The sequence below is a fragment of the Anopheles merus genome, chromosome 2R, assembly GCF_017562075.2.
Source record: "Anopheles merus strain MAF chromosome 2R, AmerM5.1, whole genome shotgun sequence".
NCBI classification, from domain to species: domain Eukaryota; kingdom Metazoa; phylum Arthropoda; class Insecta; order Diptera; family Culicidae; genus Anopheles; species Anopheles merus.
In genome coordinates this window covers 41,956,576-41,977,565 of record NC_054082.1, presented here as the reverse complement: position 1 = coordinate 41,977,565, position 20,990 = coordinate 41,956,576, and the positions used below count along the sequence as shown (strand labels likewise).

The 20,990-nt window shown below is 42.6% G+C and overlaps 1 protein-coding gene across 13 annotated transcripts in view; it reads right to left on the bottom strand.

Moving 5' to 3' along the window:
* The window catches only part of LOC121589531 (RIMS-binding protein 2-like), a 91,120-nt gene that overhangs the window by 11,111 nt on the left and 59,019 nt on the right, over positions 1-20,990 (bottom strand). For 8 of the 13 annotated variants that reach the window (XM_041908515.1, XM_041908514.1, XM_041908516.1 and 5 more), the window contains 10 exons: positions 16,296-16,486; positions 15,970-16,216; positions 15,716-15,876; positions 15,167-15,428; positions 11,641-11,849; positions 11,005-11,211; positions 8,795-9,244; positions 8,473-8,715; positions 7,384-7,690; positions 4,004-4,071 (listed from right to left, as the gene is read on the bottom strand). In XM_041908515.1, coding sequence (XP_041764449.1) covers positions 4,004-4,071; positions 7,384-7,690; positions 8,473-8,715; positions 8,795-9,244; positions 11,005-11,211; positions 11,641-11,849; positions 15,167-15,428; positions 15,716-15,876; positions 15,970-16,216; positions 16,296-16,486 — 2,345 coding nt within the window. The other 5 variants (XM_041908519.1, XM_041908520.1, XM_041908523.1 and 2 more) reach the window with 5 other exon arrangements.

Here is a 20,990-nt window from a genome sequence, read left to right as displayed (position 1 = left end):
TCGTAGCCGGCCTCCCGGTATGTATGCTCGGGACGGAACACATCAACATCCCGGGGAAATGAAATATCGTAAAAAAGGCACGCTCTCAGGCTATTTTCCGTTAATGGTTTTGCTTTGGTACCACGGTAGCCGGGAGTCTCTTTCGGGACGGGTCGGCTTGATAAATCGGATATTTTGCTTTTGATGAAGTGTGTTGCAATGGTTTTGCTAAAATGACTCTCGCCACAAGGTCATGGAAGGAAATAGGCATCAAGCATTGTTTTTTGTCACCATAGTGTGTCGATTTGTTGCATTGTTGCGAACAAACATGTTCGGAAAAACTAAAACTCGTAATAAAGCTGGAAGTCGGTAGAGAGCTAAAATTGCTTCGATCTAGTATACGGTTAACCTATGTCTCTATTTCACTGTACAAAAGTAGCACCAACAGTGGTACAGTGTTATACTGTATGAAGTAACAATTCTAGAGTATAGTGCATGTGTGGTAAAGTTGGAAGAAAACGGGGAAACAAACGCTACAACCTTCACTACGGTACGATTGATTTTGCATAACTCTAACACATTACACCGCTCTACTACGCGCGCAAAAGAAAGTTTACGGTTGAACCGTAGGTGTTTAAAGACACAAAAGAAAATCAAAAGTATGAGCAAAACAGTTTTCTTACATACAACATAAATACATATATACACACACACATAGGGACACAAAGGCTGACAGCTAGACACCGACAAATATAGCTACAACAATTGCCCGTGCAGGACACCGTATACGGGATGACACGGGAGCCAACAACAGGTGAGAAGATCGCTCACATTTACATGAAAAGGGAGGTCACGAAAAGCTTAGGAAGAACCAACGACATCAGGGGATTGGAAAATGTCCTTTGTCGAGAGCAAGAGTTTCAAGAGAGAAAATAGAGAAGTTATGTTTCCGAAAAAAAAAAACTAAATTGATGTATGTTAAGAGTTGACCATTTAGGATTTTCTTTGTTTAGTGAATTTGATAAGGTTTACAAAATTCGCGGAATCAATTTGCAAAAGGAACATTAATTTACAAGCTGCTATTGCGGGAGCTCGCAATAGCTTAGTTGTCATGCAATGAAAAAATGTATATGTTTTGAAAATTCGACTCTAAGAGGGGAAAATGTCATTGCATGAAGGATTGCACGCAGAGTTGCACTGACGGACGACTAAGCCAGGCATATAAGAGTAGCAGTGAGATATAAAAAGAAAGAGAGAGACAGAGAAAGACGGGAGGAAACAGGATGAAAGGGAGTGACAAAACGGACAGTCAGGCAGACGAGTAGCAGATAGATGGACAGAGACAGGCAGGCCAGAGACAATTAAATGGACAGCATGTTCACAGTTCTACCAGCACATAGACTTCCCTGCCCATGGGACCAATTGCGGTTTTTTTCTGTTTGTGTTTTTTTAGGGTTGGTGTAGGGAATCGCGTTAACGGACGGATCCAGACTGTTGTGTTTAAATGTTTGTTTCTTAATTCCTGTTTTAGGTCATTGCTCGATTGTTTCACCTTTTCAGTTACGGAATGTCCGTTACGGTGTGTCCTGTAGAAAGTTTCGGCGGAATCTGTCTGTGTTCAGTGCTCCTAGCTCTAATGCGGTCTGAACTGCTAGCTTCGTGACAGGGGCATGCTAACGCTGCCTGATGTGGATCTCATTTCTGTACGAATCATGAGGCAACAATTCAGTGTATTTTGTTGTAGCAAGAGACGGTTTTACTTTGGAGTGTTGCATTTGGTATTGATATGTTATTTTAGCAATTTTAAATAGAAGCAAATATTTTAAATAGAAAATAATAGAATACTAATTTTGCAGTATGAAAGAAAAAAATGCAAGAATGAGTACCACATTACCACATAAACATAAACCATAAAACATAAAATCTAAAATAAAGACAAGATTTTTTTAACAGTTAATCATTTGGGTCAAAAATAGTAACTCGTGTTGCGTTAGGCGTGAGCTGATAGTTGTTACCACGTTAATTTGTTGAACTTTGAGTGAATTAGTGGTTGAGTGAAAAAAGGAGTAAATGTAATAGTCCATAATGTGTATGCAATATCTAACATGATGAATACAGTAAAATCCTTACTGTGCTTAGTATGAAAAAGCGACAGAAATAATATCACAACAAAAAGGATTAATTTGAACCAAACAACACAACAGTATTTGCAAACATCCAAACAAAAACCAATCTGAAGCCTAACAAGTGACGTTCCAAATATTAGAAAGAGAAACCAGCTATCTAGCGTATCGACAACACTGCATGTAGATCAAGAAGGAAAAGTTGAGCAAATGTCGTATAATGAACATCCAAATCAAACACACATAGAAAAATGGCATTCTACTCAATAGAGCAACAATGTTCAAATGAAATCATTTTAACACACAAAGAGCTTTCGAGTCGGCTCATTAGAGACTGACAATGTTTTCGTACTTAAAATAAAAAAAATCAATTCAATCTTTTAAAAGCAAGTAAAACGTGTTCAAAAAATTATATGTAATTATTATGTTAATGCTTTCTTGTAAATTGCTGTAACATTAAGAGCAAACTACACTCTATAAATGTAGTAAACAATGTGATAAAAGAAATGAGAAAAACTAAAAGTAACATTAATAAGAACAACAGCAAAGAAGCAAAAATTTTGGTTAACAGGCTGGTGGTCATTCCACTAGTGGCGCCAATCGTTTTATAATCAATAGAACTGACCGAGAGCAGCTTATAAAAGAACATAGAACATGTTTGCTTAGAAGTAACACGATAATATTGTGGAGTATAGATATAGATATAGATGTAAAATGGTATTGTTCAGCTTTCGGAAAAGTAAGGCACAGAGAACGAGAAAGTTGTACAATGCTAGAGCCATTGAGATATTACTGACATCACCTAAATGAGTTGAATACTCAACGTGAGAAAAAAGGAGTTCAGAGGAAACCGAAGCAAATGCACGGCAAATGACGGCCAAACAAACTACAAATAATATATAAAAAACAAAACTATAAAAAAATTGAACAAACGCAACACAGACAATGATTAAGATCATATAACACAAACGTCAACGTGACTAAGAAAAACAAAGGATAAGGGAACGTAACACAAAACTGACATGTTTCATCTACCAAATCACCTAAAATGTTTGTTGTTTACTTTTGTTTATATTTGCATCAGACACAGTGCACGGTGTCATTTACCATTTGTTATCACCTGCTGCTTGAACCGTACGAGGTTTAAATCGGTTATTACTGTTGTTGCTTATGAAGTTTTTGAAATCGAAATCATTGGGGTGCATGGTTTTTGTTATGTGAATAATGCAGTTGGTATGCAAAATGAAACACAAAACATAAATTTGTAGTAGATTTGTGTGTATGTGTCTGTGAGAGAGAGTTGGTGAGTAAATTTGCAGTTCATTCTGTAGCCGACATTGGTTTCTGTACGCATTCGATAAGAAATATTAACAAGTTTCTGTTGGGCTGTTAGGGTGTATCTGGGTGGAAGGCACAAGCAGCGAATGTTTATCTGTATTTTATTTTTCAGGGAGGATTAAGAGATTTGCTTTAACAAATGCTGCAACGGTTTGAACAACAGAGTATGAGAGAGAATGCAAGAAGGAGAGCAAAAAACGAAACCTGCAGCTTAAGAAAACCTAAACGTATAATAATGAATTTTATTTTATTGCATTTTGATACCCAGTGTGCTACTGCTAGGTGTTGCAATTGCTACGATCGTGTTGTTCACGTAATTAATTTACCACCGGGGAGTAAAATTCATGATTGACGTTTAATGCTTCTTCTATCTTAAGCCGTTTGTATTAGGTTTCGTTTTTAAATAATGCATCCCAATCATGTTCTGTTCAAACATGCACTTGGATCCCTCGCATCGGTCAGTCCTCACATTGAAATCGTAAAGAGTTTCGCAGTGACCTCGGCTTCACTTAATCTCAGTTACTGTATCGTTTTTTTCTGCTTCACTCTTGAGTAGTAGTTACCTGCGTTTGGTGATCGGGGGCAGGGTGACCCATGTTGTCTAACAGTGTAGGGGAAGAAGGGCGAGCATCTAACAACAAACAACATAAAGACTTGACATTTACCACAGCAGAGCAGAGTATTTGTAAAAAAATAAATGAGCAGTGCAGCTGTCTTGAACGAAATTACGATGGGCGTTTAGTTGCTTCAAAAGCACATACGTCAGGTTAAATTGCATCAATCAAAGACGTTAGTTAACGCAAATGAAATTTCAAAATTTGATTTTAAAATGCATTAGCTTTTAATTTCAATTTCAGCTAATAAAATTTAGCGTAATATTGTTTAATATTGCACACTCGCTTAAACCCATTCATTAGGCCCGTTTAAGACATCTGCAGTTAGGATAGGAGTATTATAACTAAATCAATAAAAATTGAGAAATTCAAATTCAGAATAACGAAAAGAAAAATCGTAACAGAAGTAATTGGACGTAAATAGAGAAGGAAAGAAAGTAAACAGTAGCAAACTTGTGACTGGTTTGAGTAAGGCAATGAAAGAGAGATATAGAGAAAAGTGGTTTGTAACATTTCAAACTTTTTAGGAAATCGGAGGAGTAGGGTTAATCAAACGGGAGCATTGAAGTCTTCATCACCAAATACATAATCAAGAAGAATAACAATTTATATATGGATATAAATGTATATATTTATAAATGTGAGAGAGTGTGTGTTTATGGAAAGCGATACAATGGAAAGAGGAGTTAGAGAAACTATAGCAAGAAAAACGGAGCGAGAAAAACAAATCGAATTGATTTGACATTAGAAACTGCATTGTGAAAGAAAGTAAAACCCAATCAAAACTCAAACGATAAACATAAACACAAAACAGTAACACAATTCGGACATACGAGATGCGAGATGAGGGTTAGTAGGCCCGGTAAGACGTTGTTGCGTAAAACAAAGCCAACACGGAGGACAAATTGAATAGAAAATCAAACAATAGTACAGGTTAAAAGTAGAGGTAGAAGTAGTAGTAATACGATACAGGAAAAGGAGATTAGTAAAAAATGGTGCGTACACTGAACATTTAAAGCTTTTTAACTGATTAGGTTTTACACGTTGAGTGTTGAGTTGAGTGGAGACACGGAGTCATCCGGGTCCCGGATGAGATAGCCTCGTGGTAAGCTTTACTCATTCGGTTGGTTTGTGAAGTGTTGATTAGATAACGCTTATTGTTGAATATAAAAGATCGAACTCATTATAATAAATTAGGTTTCGTTTGTCTTTTTCATTTTAATATTTGTATTGCATCGAAAACTACTGTCAGATTCAAATCTATCCGTATCTAGAGACCAACAGCCAGCAGCATTTGTTACCATTTTGAATCCCTCTCCATAGGGAAGCATGGCAACGAAAGGCATGTTGTATCAAAGCTGTAAAGTGTTAAGGAACACAAAAACAAGCAATCGTGTACTGACTTACGGAACGTAAGCGTTTCACTTTTTGTCTGTGAGTTTTGCATTTGTAATGAGTGCAGAAGGCGCTAGTAATGTTGTAATGTTTAATGGCATTATTATTCATCGCTTAGCTATGGATTAAGGGTTCTGGATGCATTAAAGAGTAGCGTTGCAGTTGCATCGTCACGTAGTAATGTTTGATTATTATTGATTAAATTACAATGCTTTTTAAGCATCACAATCAAGCTTCTGCTAGGTTTGAACGTAACACACAGGACTCGAAAGAAGAGATACTCACTGTCTCAAATCTTCATTACCGATTCTACAATCTTGTAGAAATGGATCGGTAAAATGGAAGATTTTTGGCTGCAACTGTTCGACGCTAAGTTTTTTTAAAACTTATTTATCGTTTAACATAACTAACCCCAAACCGAGTACACCAGGAATAGCTGTGTCTCTATCATGTTCAGTACAATCGACTGGTTGCAATGTGCTCTTAAAACAAACTGATAAGAAAAATGAAAGGAAAACATACTAAATCAGGTCGGTGAAACAGATGACAGACTCCAGCAAAAATGAAACACTAAAAGTCAGAAATCAAAAATAGGATAAACAAAGCCAACCCAGAATCGACTCGTGTAAGAATTATACACTCAACTGGAGAATTTAATTGTTGTTGTTTGTTGCTTTGGTTTGATTTCGTTTTAGTCAGCGACGTTCATTCGATTGGTGGGCAAACATGTTTCGTTTCAATTTATTAGTTTTGTTATTTCTTGGGACAATGTACTGCATTGGTAGTAGATTGTAAAAGACTGAAAATGTTCAGTGTTTCTAGTGAAATTTTCCTTAAAACGTTTTCATGTACTATCTTATTTCTGAATGTATGGTTTGTTTTTTGCTTTTACTTTGGTGGTAAGTGACAGTACTGAGGTGAGTGGATGTAGTGAGTTGTACGGTGGTTGTATGAAATGGTTGAGGCAGGGTGTTTCGTGTTAGTGGACATTGTGATTAGGAGATGTTGGTGCTTTGTGGCGACGCACGAAATAGATGGGAACGGTAGCAGTAACCATCGTTCGAAGTTATCAATGCTTATGGGCGATTACCATGCCGAAGAACGGCGGTTTTAATCCGTTCGACAATACAGTGAGATAAAATGTGGGGTGTCAGTGTCAATGTATAGGTGTAAATGGGTCGAAGCGAAAGGAAAATTCTAAACCATACACAAAATAGGAGCAACAGCATGGGAGTACAGAATAGATTCGTAGAATGTAGGGTAGTAGCATGTGTATGGGGAGTAGTAGCACGGATGGCACTCGCTACCGTTGCGGAAGGTTGATAATAGTAATACACAAGAAGAACAAGCTAAATGACATGGAAAAGAGCAAAAAATGATAATGAGGAAAAGAGCAACTATCCAAAGTGATAAACAGACAATGATTAAAAGACTTTCAATAATAAAGACATGAAATAGCAAAAGTAGTGAAATTAACAAGAAAATTTAGAAATCAATTTGAGTTGGTTAGAGATGTGGTAAAAAGGTACATGAAAAGATAAGTAAAGCATTGGAAAAACGTTTAAAGTTTTTGAATTTGATTAAATTTAGAATTGAACATAAAAATGGAAGACCAGATAAGGTAACTTGAAAAGATCAATGATTGTTTGGTAAACATAATTAGTTTGACGATAATAGATAAAGAGAGGGGAAAACATTTTCTAAGCAGATGAAAAGGTATAGTATCGAATAGTACTATACACCAGAAGAAAAATGTGTTAGAAAGTGGGTAGCGGGATTGGAAGATGGCGAAAGGGCGCTCAAATGAAACGGGAACTGGGAGCGGTAGAATAATAACCGAAGAAGAAGAAGAAGTAGTAGTAGTAGAAGTAGAAGAAGGCTCGAAACACTACCGAATAAATGAAACGGGAGCGGAACTAGCTAGCTAAACGTACCTTTCCGTAGCGGACCCCGTTGGCTCATGCCACCCATGCCGCCCATGCCGGCGTCCCGCGGTGGCGGCGGAGGCCCGCGGGCCCCCGGTCCGATCCCTCGGCCGCGGTTGTTGTTGCTGTTGAGCGTACGCTGGGCGAGATTGTTGCCGGCCGGGCCCTGCTGGCTGTACTGGTCCGGCGCTTCCGTGAGGAAGTTGGACGGCACCAGCCCGCGCACCCCGTCCAGCTCGCCCATGTAGAAACCGTCCTCGTCCATGTCGCCATACACTAGTATGACGGCACCGGTTTGGAAACTCAGTTCCACCTGCAGTGAGGGGGGAGTGGGAAAGAAATTGGGGTAGAGCCACATAAGTCAATTAAGAATGCCACTACGGGGATGAATTTTGGAGTTCTCTGATCTTGGGTACGTCAATCGTTCCGATGGTGAAAGGAGCATGATCGTATGGGATCGTAGTGGGAAATTTTGCTGTTGGATTCAGGTGGTGGTGGTGGTGGTGTTTTCGCTTTTCAGTAACGTTTCGGTCGCAATTGTATGGCTTTGGCTTTGGCTAACCCCAGCTTTCTGATCGAGAGAGGTGTGTACGTGAGTGTGAGCTCACACGCTAAGTCTAACTGCAGAAACGCTAGACGCTTCCGGTGGGTTTCGCTAGGTTGTACTAGAACTGTGAGTGGAAAAGTCAGTAAAGTTAAACATGCAGCATGCAGCGAAAATAAGAACAGAACGGAAAAGGAAACTCAAGGAAAGAAAACCGACACATAAGTAACGTTCAACTGCAATGTCGGGAAGATATCGGCTAGCCGCAATGTGTTTCTTTAAGTCCCCTTCCGGAGGAAACGATGTAACAGAGGCTAACGCGCAGATAAGAGACGAGTTGGCGGACGATGCCAGATGAAATGTACCTGTTCTACATATGTGTGTATGTCAAAAGCATTGTTTGTCCCTTGAGTGTGTGGAGAAGTGGTTCAAACACTAGACAACGGGTCACGAGATGGTTAGATAGTGAGCACAAGTTACCGGTCCGACGCACCGATCAAGAGGGTTTTGGTGGAACAATTAGGCGTAAGTTATATGATAGTCTAGGGCCTCACCTCGGCATCTACGTTCGGGCTCAGCTCCTGCGGATCGTAATCGTACAGTGCGATCATCCGCTTGACCGGCATGTTAGCGTAGATGTCACCCCACCGTTCGCGGCTAATGCCACGCACCGACGGGCCGACGCCACCGCCCTGTGCACCGTCCTCAATCTCCTGGACCATGTTGTGGGGTACGAAACCTCGGCGGCCACGTAGCTCACCCCAGTAGAAACCGTCCGGATCCTTCTCTCCGTACACCTGCGTTTGTGGGTGTGGGAAAATATATGTGTCAGTAACATCTCAGCCATTTGAAGCACTCCGTTGATCGTGTACCTACCTTGATCGTGTCACCCTCGTTAAAGGGCAGCTCCTCCTCACAGGCATCCGGATTCGGGCTCATCGTGGCGGGATCGTAATCGAACAGGGCGAGGAAGTACCGCGGCTTCTTGGACGCTCCGATCAGGTGCGGTGGATAGGGTTGCATACTTTGGGGCGTCATCTGCTGGCCCGAACCTACGCCACCCTGTGCCATTCTTTGCTGCTGCTGTTGCTGTTGTTGCTGCTGTTGGGTGGGCATCGGTTGGTTCGGGTTCATTGGCCGTTGCTGGTTAGGGTTCCGATTCATGCCTGCTTGCTGTTGCTGTTGTTGCTGCTGTTGCTGCTGCTGTCCGGTCATGCCCTGTTGTGACTGGCCCGGACCCGCGTTGCCGTAGTACTGTTGATTTTGCCCTTGCGGGTTCTGCTGACGTCCGGTTGGATTACCGGCCATTCCCTGGTTGCGATAGCCCTGTTGTTAAACACCGCAGTCATCACGAATGCACAGGTGTGGGTTTCAGAGGAAAGTGAGATTTAGGGATAATAGTAAGAGAAATATGTTACACATTTTAACCATTTCGAACGTGACGACATACGAATAGAATGATCAACCGCGTGAACAGACGGAAGATGGATGATTCTGCTCGTTGCTCAACGGTACCATAACAACATTAATTGCTGCAAACGATTGCAAGCATACACAGACAACAACACACATAGAACGATCGGCTTAGTTAGATACCATTACCGCAGAGCAAACTGAAATTAAGGATCAACCAAACCAAAGGCACACGTAACTGAGGAGAGCAAACAAGAAGCAGTCAGCATCACAGAAGTTTTTCTCGCGCGATGAATGAAAAAAATGAAAAAACCAAACTCAGTACAACCAAGAGAAAAACACAATTCCGCTGCGTGTGGAATATACTGGCTACTACGTGATCGCGAAGGTGACGGCAGTTAGAGAAATACGATGACGGGGACTACTCAATTTTGACACTAGTCGAGTTGACATCAAGCAGTTGCTGGGGGGGGGGGGGGGGATTGAGGTTGTATTGGACAGGTCTCGGAGAGCTAGAGAACATTTTATGTGGCATGGAACTCTGGCGGATGTGCGATCATCGTACATAAACTGCTATTTACAAGATGTATAGCAAATGGTGACTTGGTGTTGCAGCGTAGTGTTAATACTAGTAATCACTAACGCTGCGGTCCGAGATGTGTGCGATGGTTGAGTTTGTTACAATGCGCTTGGAGAGAGTGTACAGGAACGATAGAAATCGCAGACAACATTAGGCACGTTCACTGATGAAGTTCAATCGTACAACTGCTGCTCCCAGGTTTAGCGTGCTCACGTTAACTACTTGGTCATGCGCTAATTATGTGGGTTTGTGTAGTTGGGGCAGGGGTTGGACGATGTTGTGTACTGTGTTGTGAACGATTGAGGGTATTATTCATTATACAATTTTCCCAAGTCAAAGTATCATTGAGGTGAAAAAAAAACGATAGCCCCAGTAATATTTACAAGTTTTGTTAGGATTACTGTATAAAGCCGCACAGCAACCACCAAATATACATATACACACAATCACACAAAAATAACGAAAGAGTTAGAGAAAGTTGAGTTGTCATTGGCGAAATGACAGATAGTACATTGAATAGGAACAAAAGTAGAAGTTGCTGTACAAAAATTGCAGGTTGAAGGATTCGTACTAGTTGAAACGTTAACTTTGCGTCAATATAGACGCGAGCGGAAAATAAAATGAATTGCTGGAGCCGATATGTCGATTATGAACAACAGACTCAGTATGTTACATGATTGTAAATCGTGGGCCTTTGACTGAATTTAACGGTTTAAAACTGGTTTGAATTCTTTTCTCATCTAAAACAGAGAGCTAATAAAAATGTGCGTCGACGTTAAACAGTAAAAGGCACGTAATACGACAATGAGCAGATGACCAGTGTTAGAGTAGCAAGTTCAAACATAGAAGTCATTGCAACAACTGGCATGTAAAGTAGTGTACAACGGTTACAATGAGACAGAGAGATAAAGAGACAGTGCGAGAGAAAGAGAGAGAGAGAGAAAGAGAGGGAGAGAGAGAGTAAGAGAGTGAGAGAGAGAGAGATGGTGTATGGGAGTTACAGAGTGACAGACAAAGATACTGAGACAGTGAAGACAGTTGGTGTAGTAGCAGTAGAGAGAGAGAGAAAGAGACTGGGTGTATTTGCTCTAACCTGTTGCTGCTGCGGTGGCCCATGGGAGCCACTGCGGCGACGACTACTTCCGCCGCCACTGCTGGCGCCATCTTGGTACTCGCTATCGTCACTAACGTACGTATCACCGGCCGCGTCTTTCGTGATTTCGATCGCCGGTATGCTGCTGCTATTGGAATCACGCTGCGATCGTTCCTGTGTGTACGGGCGTGATGCGGTGGTAGGTGACTGTTTGTCGTTTCGAGGGTGTATCGAGTTGAGTTGTTAAGGGTGAACGGAAGGACAGATATTATTGTGTGCCAGGAGTATGCTACATACTAGTATTATCAAATAGTTCCTTTGTTTCCGACTAACGCATACACAGCTATGGCCACATTTGGTCGAAAGTGGCGGCCCCGCTAAGTGGTGAACAGTGTGTGAAGAGAACAACTATTGCCAACATCTTAAACCCTATTTACCCTCACCGTAGACCACGAGACGCATGGAGAATGATTTTTGTGTTTAAAAAATGAAGTATGGCCATGTAGATTACTTTTTGCACACTTTGTAGACGCTTTAAGAACCCCGCAACCAGAAGAGAACGGTAAAACACATACACGCACATGCCCGCAACACGAGCCCCCAAAATAGCAGTGCTTTCCGCACAGTTTCACTCACCTGCTGGTGCATTGATCCTGGGTAGATCTCCTTATCGCTTAGATTTTCGTCATGATCGATGACCTGGTTAGGATTCATCTGCTGCATCTGATTGTTCATGCCGCCCATCACCTGGTTGTTCATCATCCGCTGATTCCGCATGTGGCCACCCGGTTGTGGTTGCATCGCACCCCCTGGATTCCGGTTCCTAGCGGCGGCACGCACTTGGTCTTGATTGTGTTGCGATTGTTGTTGTTGATGATGTTGTTGTTGTTGTTGTTGTTGTTGTTGATGTTGTTGTTGTTGTTGGTGATGAAGTTGTTGTTGTTGTGATGTCGGTAGTAGGGATGGTGGTGGTGGTTGTTGTTGTTGTTGTTGTTGATGTAGTGATGATGATGAATAGTTTAGTCCATTTTCAGTATTTGGTTCAGGGTATCCGAAGCCAATAAGTTTGAAATTTTGCAAATATCATCGAACACGCGTGGGACACGTGGAAGCGGCACACAAGGTAGATTTTTGTTTGTTTTTGGATTGGTTTTGGTATTTTTTTGGTATTGGTAAGTTGGTGGTTTTTGTGGTTTGGTTTTGGTTTTGGTGATCGTGAATGGGTTTTTTTTGGTTTTGAGTGGCAAAATGACGTTGTTGATTTTTAGGTTACGGGTTGTGGGAACGTTGCGTAAGACGAACGCAGGGATTTATGAGGTAGGACGGGACAGGACGGATACGGCGGACAAGGTTGGGAAGTTTGGGCAGAAGGATCACGGGAAGCGCGGTGAGTGGAGGGAAAACAAGAAAGTAAACGAAAGAAAAAACGAACAATTCTGTAAATTATGGTATGCAATTGAAACGGTAATAACACATTGTTTATACAGATTCACCATCACTGCTCGGACGGTAAGGTGTTTGCTGCTTACTTTTATACATTACGGACAGTGACTACAACAGGCTAGCACACATGCTGTCCTAGACAAAATGGAAAGCAAACTTGAAACATAGAACGACATGTTACGATACTGTTTCAAGGCAGGTTGAAAGTTGATGAGAAGAAAAATGGGATAGGTAGCATTATGTGTTTGCAAGAGCAAGTTCTAGCCATTTGCTACGCGTGAAAGGTTTGTGACAGTGAATTTTACAGTTAGTGAACAGTTTGGAACTATTTATCGTTTTTTTTTATCGATTTTCTGGTATATTAGTAATTCAAAATATTCGATATGATTAATGGACAATTTTACAAGCTAAAAACAAAAGGCTCATGCGCAGAATCGCTCGCTAAACATTGGTAAAGGACATCCGTATCAGACCCGGTGTCTCATGATGTTTGATGTTTGATTAGTTTAAGTTCGCCGCCGGTATTTTATTATTATTATTTTTTTACACGTACACCACACTCAACGCAAACAGAATGTTGCCTTATAAGGTCTATCGGCCTGACTAATCCAATGCTCGCAAGTACACTGAACACATCACAGTATGCAACGCACTCACACATTTAGCTTAGAACTGATAATGTGCGTTGTATTTCGAACGAAACATCACAGTTAACACTATCAATGTAAATACCATGCCATACGGTATTCGTACACAAAATACTCAAGAAATAAACGTCTACTTCCAGTGCTCAGCACTTATACGCAAGTTAATTAACACACTTTTTTATTCTTAAGAGTTGTATAAATTAAACTTACAAGTTTATAAATGCAATCACTTTTGGCTACACTTTTTGCAAGCTTACACACTCAACAGTGGAATGCGTTCGATACCAGTGACATGTAAAAGCATACTGCTTGTCGACAACTCTATGACTATGGTAGGAGTGAGCCAAACGAGATAGTTATACAGTCAGTCCAAAAAGTATTCGTCTAGCTGAATATAGCGAGAGAAATTCATAAGCGAGAGAAATGTTGTCATCTACCACTGGCGACTGCTGACGTAATTAGCGATGGAAGGCACGAAGACATATCAACGGGTGGAGCTGATTCACACAATCGACCTTTGTGTTTCCACAACAAGAGTTAGATGTTTGACAAGCACCGGCTATTGCCTTGTGCCTCGCTCGGCTGTGTGCGTAAAACGCTTTTTTGCACGCATCCAAGTGCAAGTGTTTGGGGGTTGGCAACATGCATGTTTTGGAAGTTTACTCTACCGGGTTGTATGTTCTAAAAATAGATGTTGCATTTAAGCTTGTGTGGTTCAGAGGGAAAGAAAGCTGAGAGTATCAAAACCAAGAGAGCCTCATGCTTGCTTAGCTTAGCAGTACGTCGTCTGAAGCGAAAGCTTGTTCATCCGCACCCATAATTAAAAATATTTATTTTTAACTTCTATCTATTATTTAATTCCCTGACCGTGACCTAGATGTGACAGGGGTGACGTTGTGTTGAATTTTTTGTGAGGTTTGTGACGTTTTTTAGTTTGCACACCGATGATTTTATTTTGATAAACCACCACAGTGGCGTAGACCAACCACAACCACCACAGCCTTCTGCATCAAATGCGCCTTATTTTTACGTACTTTGTTTAGCTGTAGTAGTATCATCTTGATTTGCAGGGGTGCTCAGGTGTATTATTTTATTATGGATTTGATCGCTTACTATTCAAAATATTATTTAAAAAAATATAATGCAAAATACCATTTGCATCACATTTACTTGTATCACATTTAATTCTGTTTTTTATTGCATGTGTTGTTATTATCATTGGGAAATGTATCTACACATTGTACAAAGAACAACGGGTAGTGTTTTTTTCCGGATGGAAGACACAAATTACAAATATGTGTTGTGAATGTGAAACAATTACACAGTTTCGATTGCTACCAGCAAGGACAAACTAGAACGTCACTGACAGACTGTGTTGTTTTTATGTTATTATTATTTTGTTTCGTGATATCTGTATTAACAATTTTACAAAAGAAATGACACCGGACGGGGTTAACATAATGTTTCTTACGTTGTTATGTACAGTGAACATAAAATAAAACAACTTGCAGACTGGGTAGGACAATGAGAAACGAATGTGAGTGTGATGTGGTGGTGGTGGTGGTAGAAAGGCATGGTGATAGTGGGATTGGGAAAGACAGTTCAGGACACTTTTTGGCAGGATAGAGATCATCGGCACCACATCGGGAGACACAGAAACGAAAAGATAGCGATTAAAAAGGAACTCAGAGTAAGTCCCTTCGGAAGAAAAGCCAATGTGTAATTAAAACGGAAAACTTAAAGAGAAATTAGGAACAAACGGAAGAAAACAAATCATTGCTTCTGATCTCGCATGCGGTGCCGAGATTTGTGTGCTCTCAGGAGCTGCCCCGAAGAGACAGCGGTGCTACAAATCGTGTACTACCGGGTAAACAACACTCATTCCATTCACGCACACATCTACACAAACTAAAAAATCAAAACAGATAGCCTCAACCCCTCACCAGCACGCCGACTGTAGCGATGCATCGCTTTGCTCGTGGATGTGCTGGTCAAGGGCCTATGAAAGGCAGCGAAACAAAAGACACAAGCAACACGGGACCCCGGGGAGTCGAGTGGTGTAGCATATTTACTTGGTATCATCGTCGGTGTGCTGTCTGCCGACTGTGAGTCACGCGATTTGGTCCGCACGGTGACGGCACGCGGGTTCAGCCCGACCAGCTTGCCGATATCGATGAGGGCATGGTCGCCGGTCGGCGAGTCGACGTCGGTCACCTTTTTGCCGTCGGCGTACACGGCGTACCCGGTCACCGGGCCGGACGAAGGTGGACGGGTAACCGGCTGCCAGGTCACGAGCAGCGTACCGTCCTGTGGTCCAGCTTCGACTTGGATCTCCTGAGTGGAAGCGGAGCACGCGTTGGAAGTAAAAAAGAAAAGGCGTATAGAGAGAGCGAAAGAGAGCGAGAAAGAGAGAGAGAGAGAGAGAGAGAGAGAAAGAGAGAGAGAGAGAGAGAGAGAGAGAGAGAGAGAGAGAGAGTCATAGAGCGAGAATGTGGGCAGTGTGAAGGAAACCCCCGCGAAAGATGTGGTGATACAAAGAGAGAGAGAGAGAGAGAGTGACGAGGTCAATGCAACGAACGTTGTGGTGTGCGATGGTGCGATGTAGGGCGAACAAGCATTACCTGTGGTGGATCTGGCAGTCCTTTGGCTAGGGTGCGGAAGTCGGTGTAAGCTCCGGGCGCTTCCTCTGGCGGAGGTCCTGCTGGAGGGGCCTGTTGCTGTCCCGACGCTCGCAGATGCTTTGCACGCACTGTGACGCGATACTGTGTGCTTGGGGCCAGCCCTGAGAGAAAAAGATAAACGGATAGACAGAGGAAGTGGATGGATCAATTCCAGTGGCCGATCGGTTAGTCATCTAGCGCACGGCACGACTTACCGGTAATGGTGTGCCGATAGACACCAGGCTTCACCGTTCTGACCTCCACGTTGTTCACGCAGACGACGTGCTGATGGTTGGAGTTGGCCGGTAGCCAGGAGATGACGGCACTGGAGCAGGTAATGTGTGTAGCCCTTACAGCCGATGGTCCTAAGTGTGCCGTATCACGGCCGATGATCATTGTACAGGCGGCATCGCGCGATGTTCGCCGATTTTGCGTCACGCTACGCACACTAATCCTATGTGGCTGTTGGCAAGAGAGTTGAGGTTAGCAAACTTCCAACTACGACACCATCTCGCTGGACGCTGTTAGCGTGTATACGTACTCGGTTAGAATCTACGCCTTCTACCAAGGCGCGGGTGCGCTCGGTTGCCTTTACCGTCACCTTGAGGACACCGTCCACGTACACGTGGAAGCTTTCGATCTGATTGCACATCGGTGGGTCCGGTTGCGACCAGCCGATCAGTACACTCTTGTTTAGCTGCCGCTCCAGGGTGAGGTGCTTCGGTGCAGGAACTAACACGGAGAACATTAGTTCGGCGCCGGCTGCGGCAACGGTTCGGCAAAAGGACGACGAGGGGGAAAGGACAGATACCGAGGACGATAGTGGAGTAGACAACAAACTTTTCGCTCTCGACAACCAAACGCAATAGAGAAACGGCTGTTACACACCCAGGCGTACAGATACTCACACACATACATACATACAGCGAGTAGAAGATAGAGAGAATGCATAAAGAACACTGAACTGGACAGACATACAAACAGAGAGCTAACAGAGACAAAAAAATGTAAAATATTTGTATTGTGTCTTAAATGCTCGTGGTTTACGTATTCTTGTTTGTTTGTCAGTTAATGTTGCAGAGATTGTTTGGCGTTTCGTATTTGATTATAAGCAATCGATTAAACGAATTAAATTAAATTTTTGTGTGTGCTTACTATTTCAACATGTTTACGGTTTATATTTTTAAAGCAAGTTAAGTTCTCTTTTGCGCTTTAAAAATGAAAATACCAATTCTTTCATCGTTTAGCGTATAGTTTGTAGGGAATTTATACCCTTATTGAATTTCCTGATGTAACATTCATATGAAATAAATCAGCGAAGCAGATGAGTCCTTCCAACTTTGAGAAAGCGATTTCCTGATAAAGGCACATTTTTTTATTGGATCGACAGCAACCGGATTTACTCACAAAGGAAAAGTCGAACACTCAAATACAAATAAGAGCTGTTCAATATAGCTGCACATTCGTAGTTAATTATGCACGTTTTTTGGTTTCATTTGCACGACATTACGTACATTTGTGCGTTATGTGAACGTCGAACATGTTGTTTTGGATTTTGCCCGAAACTTCTCTGCAACCTTTTGACAAGCTGCCAAAATGTATGTATAAATTGGAAATCAATATTTCAAAATTATAACGATTAACTTCTGTACTTATAACTGAAGCTATCTTTATGATAAGTGGAAACTCATCATTATATGGAACATAGGGACTGAACAATAAGTCACAGTATCCAAACATAAAGTCACGCTACCTCGACATTTTGATGGAACTGGAGCAGTTGATTTTGATGCACTTGATGCACTCCGCAACCAGCACTAGTAGACATGGAATTAATGTATAAGTCACTAATCTATTCATATCCATTCAAACAAAATTGTTTCTAATGTATCGAAAGTGAGCTGTTGTGAAAGGATAGAATCTGCAGAATTACGGGAAAAATTTATGGATGAAGTTACGAATGTCTTTTTGGCTCTAAAAGCAACTCACCTCATGTGCACCTCCATCGAGTGACTACGCAATTTGTTTTGGAATACAGAGCGCAACTGACGCCAAACTATATACTACAAATGACGCCAGGTTCAATCAATGCGTAGCTGCCAAGCACGTACAACAAAGAAGCTAAACGATCGCGAAATGACAAATCTTTCGTGCTCACCATTATGCCGCCTGCAAACCTTTTCCCCGCCAGTCGTAAACGATACCGAACCACACTTTTGACTTCCGGGTACACTTGAAGACGCTAGCGCTACACACGTGCCCGGTTCGGTGCGGTGTAAAAGAAAAATTGAACGCAATTCAAACCGCAATGGCAACCGGTCCCCCAGATGCCGCTTAATGGCTCTTCTGCTAGCCGTCCGCTTGCCTGCGCCAATATATAGCCGGATGGCGTGTTACATGAAAAATGGTTATCTTCCGGCATTGTAAGGCGGTACGGGCACGGCATGATCGAGCCATCCGATCCATTTCGATCCATTCGAGTGTGTCTGTCTCGCGCACCGACCGCCGTTCACCTTACTTCGCTCGGCTGGCTGGTAATGGCAATTTGAGGCGATGGGTTTGCGATTGTCCCGAGATTTGTATAGCGTTTCTATTTCTGTGTTGTTGGCTGTTTTTTTCCTCCCTCCCGCGCCCCTCTCGTTCTTTTTGCCTCGTGTGCGATCGTTTTAATGTAAGATTTATTGCAAACGTTCAAAAAGTATCACCACAAAGGTGGCAACCAGAGCTGTTGCGGTAGTTTTTTTTTTATATTGTGCCTCCCCGGGATGGGTGCCTCTCTAAAGTCATTGCACGCCGTCAGTCATAAGGTCGGCGGCCATATTGATGGTGGTATGGCGGTGACGCGGAATGTGCCCTACCGAGCCAATGGAGGAAGCCAATGGTTTTAAACTGCTTTTTCGTCGCATGGTTTACGCTTTGCTCGTTGCGCCCATACCCAAAGTGGCAAAGGCGCGAGCGTAACATATTGTTCGCCGGAAAGATAACGAGCAAAAACGACCCAGGACCCAGGCGTGGTCTTGTTGCGTTTGGCGTTGCTGCTATCGCTGGAAAATGGCATGCGGCAAGGGTTAACCGGAAAAGGCACGGCAAAGGAGCACGTTGTTATTACTCAAGCGCGCATCCCACATGGTACATCATACGGGTTGTACGATATATGCACCCGAAGAAAAAAGAGGTAAGGAGAAAGAGGGACAGCTACAGCAAAGAAAAAAAATATCCTGATTCCATAACCACCGGTACTTCTTTTGGAGCTTTCAAAGCAGCCTGAACGAGTGAAACTGACAGGAAACATGCACTGACAACAAGCACGCGATTTAGGACGGTGTGCGCCAGTCATCCCGGGGACCCTCAGAGTGGCTCTCGTCGAGTGACAAAAGATGTAAGGATGCGTCTGCCAGAAGACAGTTGAAGCCGGCGGTGACATGTCGACGGACATGGGAATCGTGTTTTCTTTTCATGGGTGCTCGTTTTTATTTTTCGGTCGGCTAGAGAAACATTCCTGCCCCTGGTTCCTATTTCTGTAAGGGGTAGGACATGCCTTTGCGCACTCTGACATGCCTTGAACGGGCCCGGCCGCACGTGTATTCACACACACGCGTTTGTATGTCAGGAAGAGTGTAAAAATTCCAATTATTTATCTGTCGTATTCAACACCTCGTGCTTTCAACCGGAAAGGATATCGAATGAGGCATGCAGTTACTCTCCCCGTTTGCGTTTGGCACGGTGGTAGCACGATTTGCCGTCTTTGGAGCGTGTGTCGTGGAAGTCACACACTTGTTTGTTTGCCTCCAATGGGTCCGCCTGGTGTGCACTCGCCTAAGGTCTACGGATCGCTTTTACAATGGATCGTGTAGGGGTGCTTGAATCAAATTAACGTTCCAAAGCGAATTGCTGCAAGGCTTGAGGTGAGGCTTCATTTCCTTTCGTGCACTGTTGGATGTTGCACCGGTTTGAAGAGTCGGAATTGAACACCATGTTACTGTTCTTCGCAATCTGAATGCATTGCTTGGTACTTTGTAGCATGAAAGGAAATGCTACTCCTATCCCTGAACCGGCAACAGCAAGCAACAAAAGCTTAATCCTAAAGAATGAAAGAATCGTTTCAAGTGCAAGTGCACCTCCTTTGTCTTACTGATTTTGTAAAATTGCACGTATCTGATGGCACAGAAGGTCACCCAGTGCAATGTATACGTTTAAAGGAGTGGCAGGCGTCAGGGTAGACATGTTTTTCTCAAAGGTGAGATGTTTTCTTTTCGCGTATGCCCGCATATCTGTTCATCCGCGTTCTATCTATTTCCACCTTTTGCTTCAAAATTGAAGAGTGCAAAATGTGCTTGCCTGAATGTATGTGTGATATATACTACTAGATAAAGATACTGCTGCTGCTGATGTTGGTGGTGCTGCTAATGCTCGAAAGAATATGTACTATTTGTCCGTAAGACCGACATTTATCGCGTGGGAAAAGGCGTTATAGACCTTTTTGTCTCCCAATGCCACGTGGGTGGTTCCAGGCTAGCGAACATAGGTTTGCCGTCATCTGTACAGAGAAGAGGCAGAACACTTCCCACTCCGGGGTTGGGTGGTAACACCAACGAAGAAGTTGAATTCGTTGACGCCCTGGGACGGGACTATCACGTAGGGATTTAAATTAATAAGAACACTTTGCACCGGTTGAACGTAGTTCTTGGGAACGGCAGTGAGTGTCCCATGCGGAAACTCTTGATTTTCCATTGTAAAGAGAAAAAAACAAACACATCGCACAACAAGCAAGCTTCCATGCGCAGAATGTTCAAGGATAGCTTCGCTGCATTCATATAAACAGCAGCTTAGACACGTGGCCCACATGTTACTCAGCCCGTGTCAGTTTTCATTTTCCAGCACACTGATAAAACGATACAAAAGCACACTGGAAAGGGTGTAACTTTTCGCTTTCTTTAAAAAGGAAGTGAAAAGCTAAAACAAAAAAAAAAAGGTGCCCTGTCAGCTATAACCATGATTTGTTTCTGTTTTATTGGAAAACAAGTTCAACGGTTAAGTTTTACGCAAAAAAGGGATATCAATAAAAAAAGAAGCTAGACCAAAAGACACCGAATCCAGCAACGGGAACATCACGGGGAAGTAACATGTTGTGGCTTCTGCTGCGTGCAAAAAAAATAATCATAAAATTGCTGGCAACTGAGGGGACACCAAAGCGAAGGGAACGCAACAAACTTGCCATCAACTTTACCATCCTTTG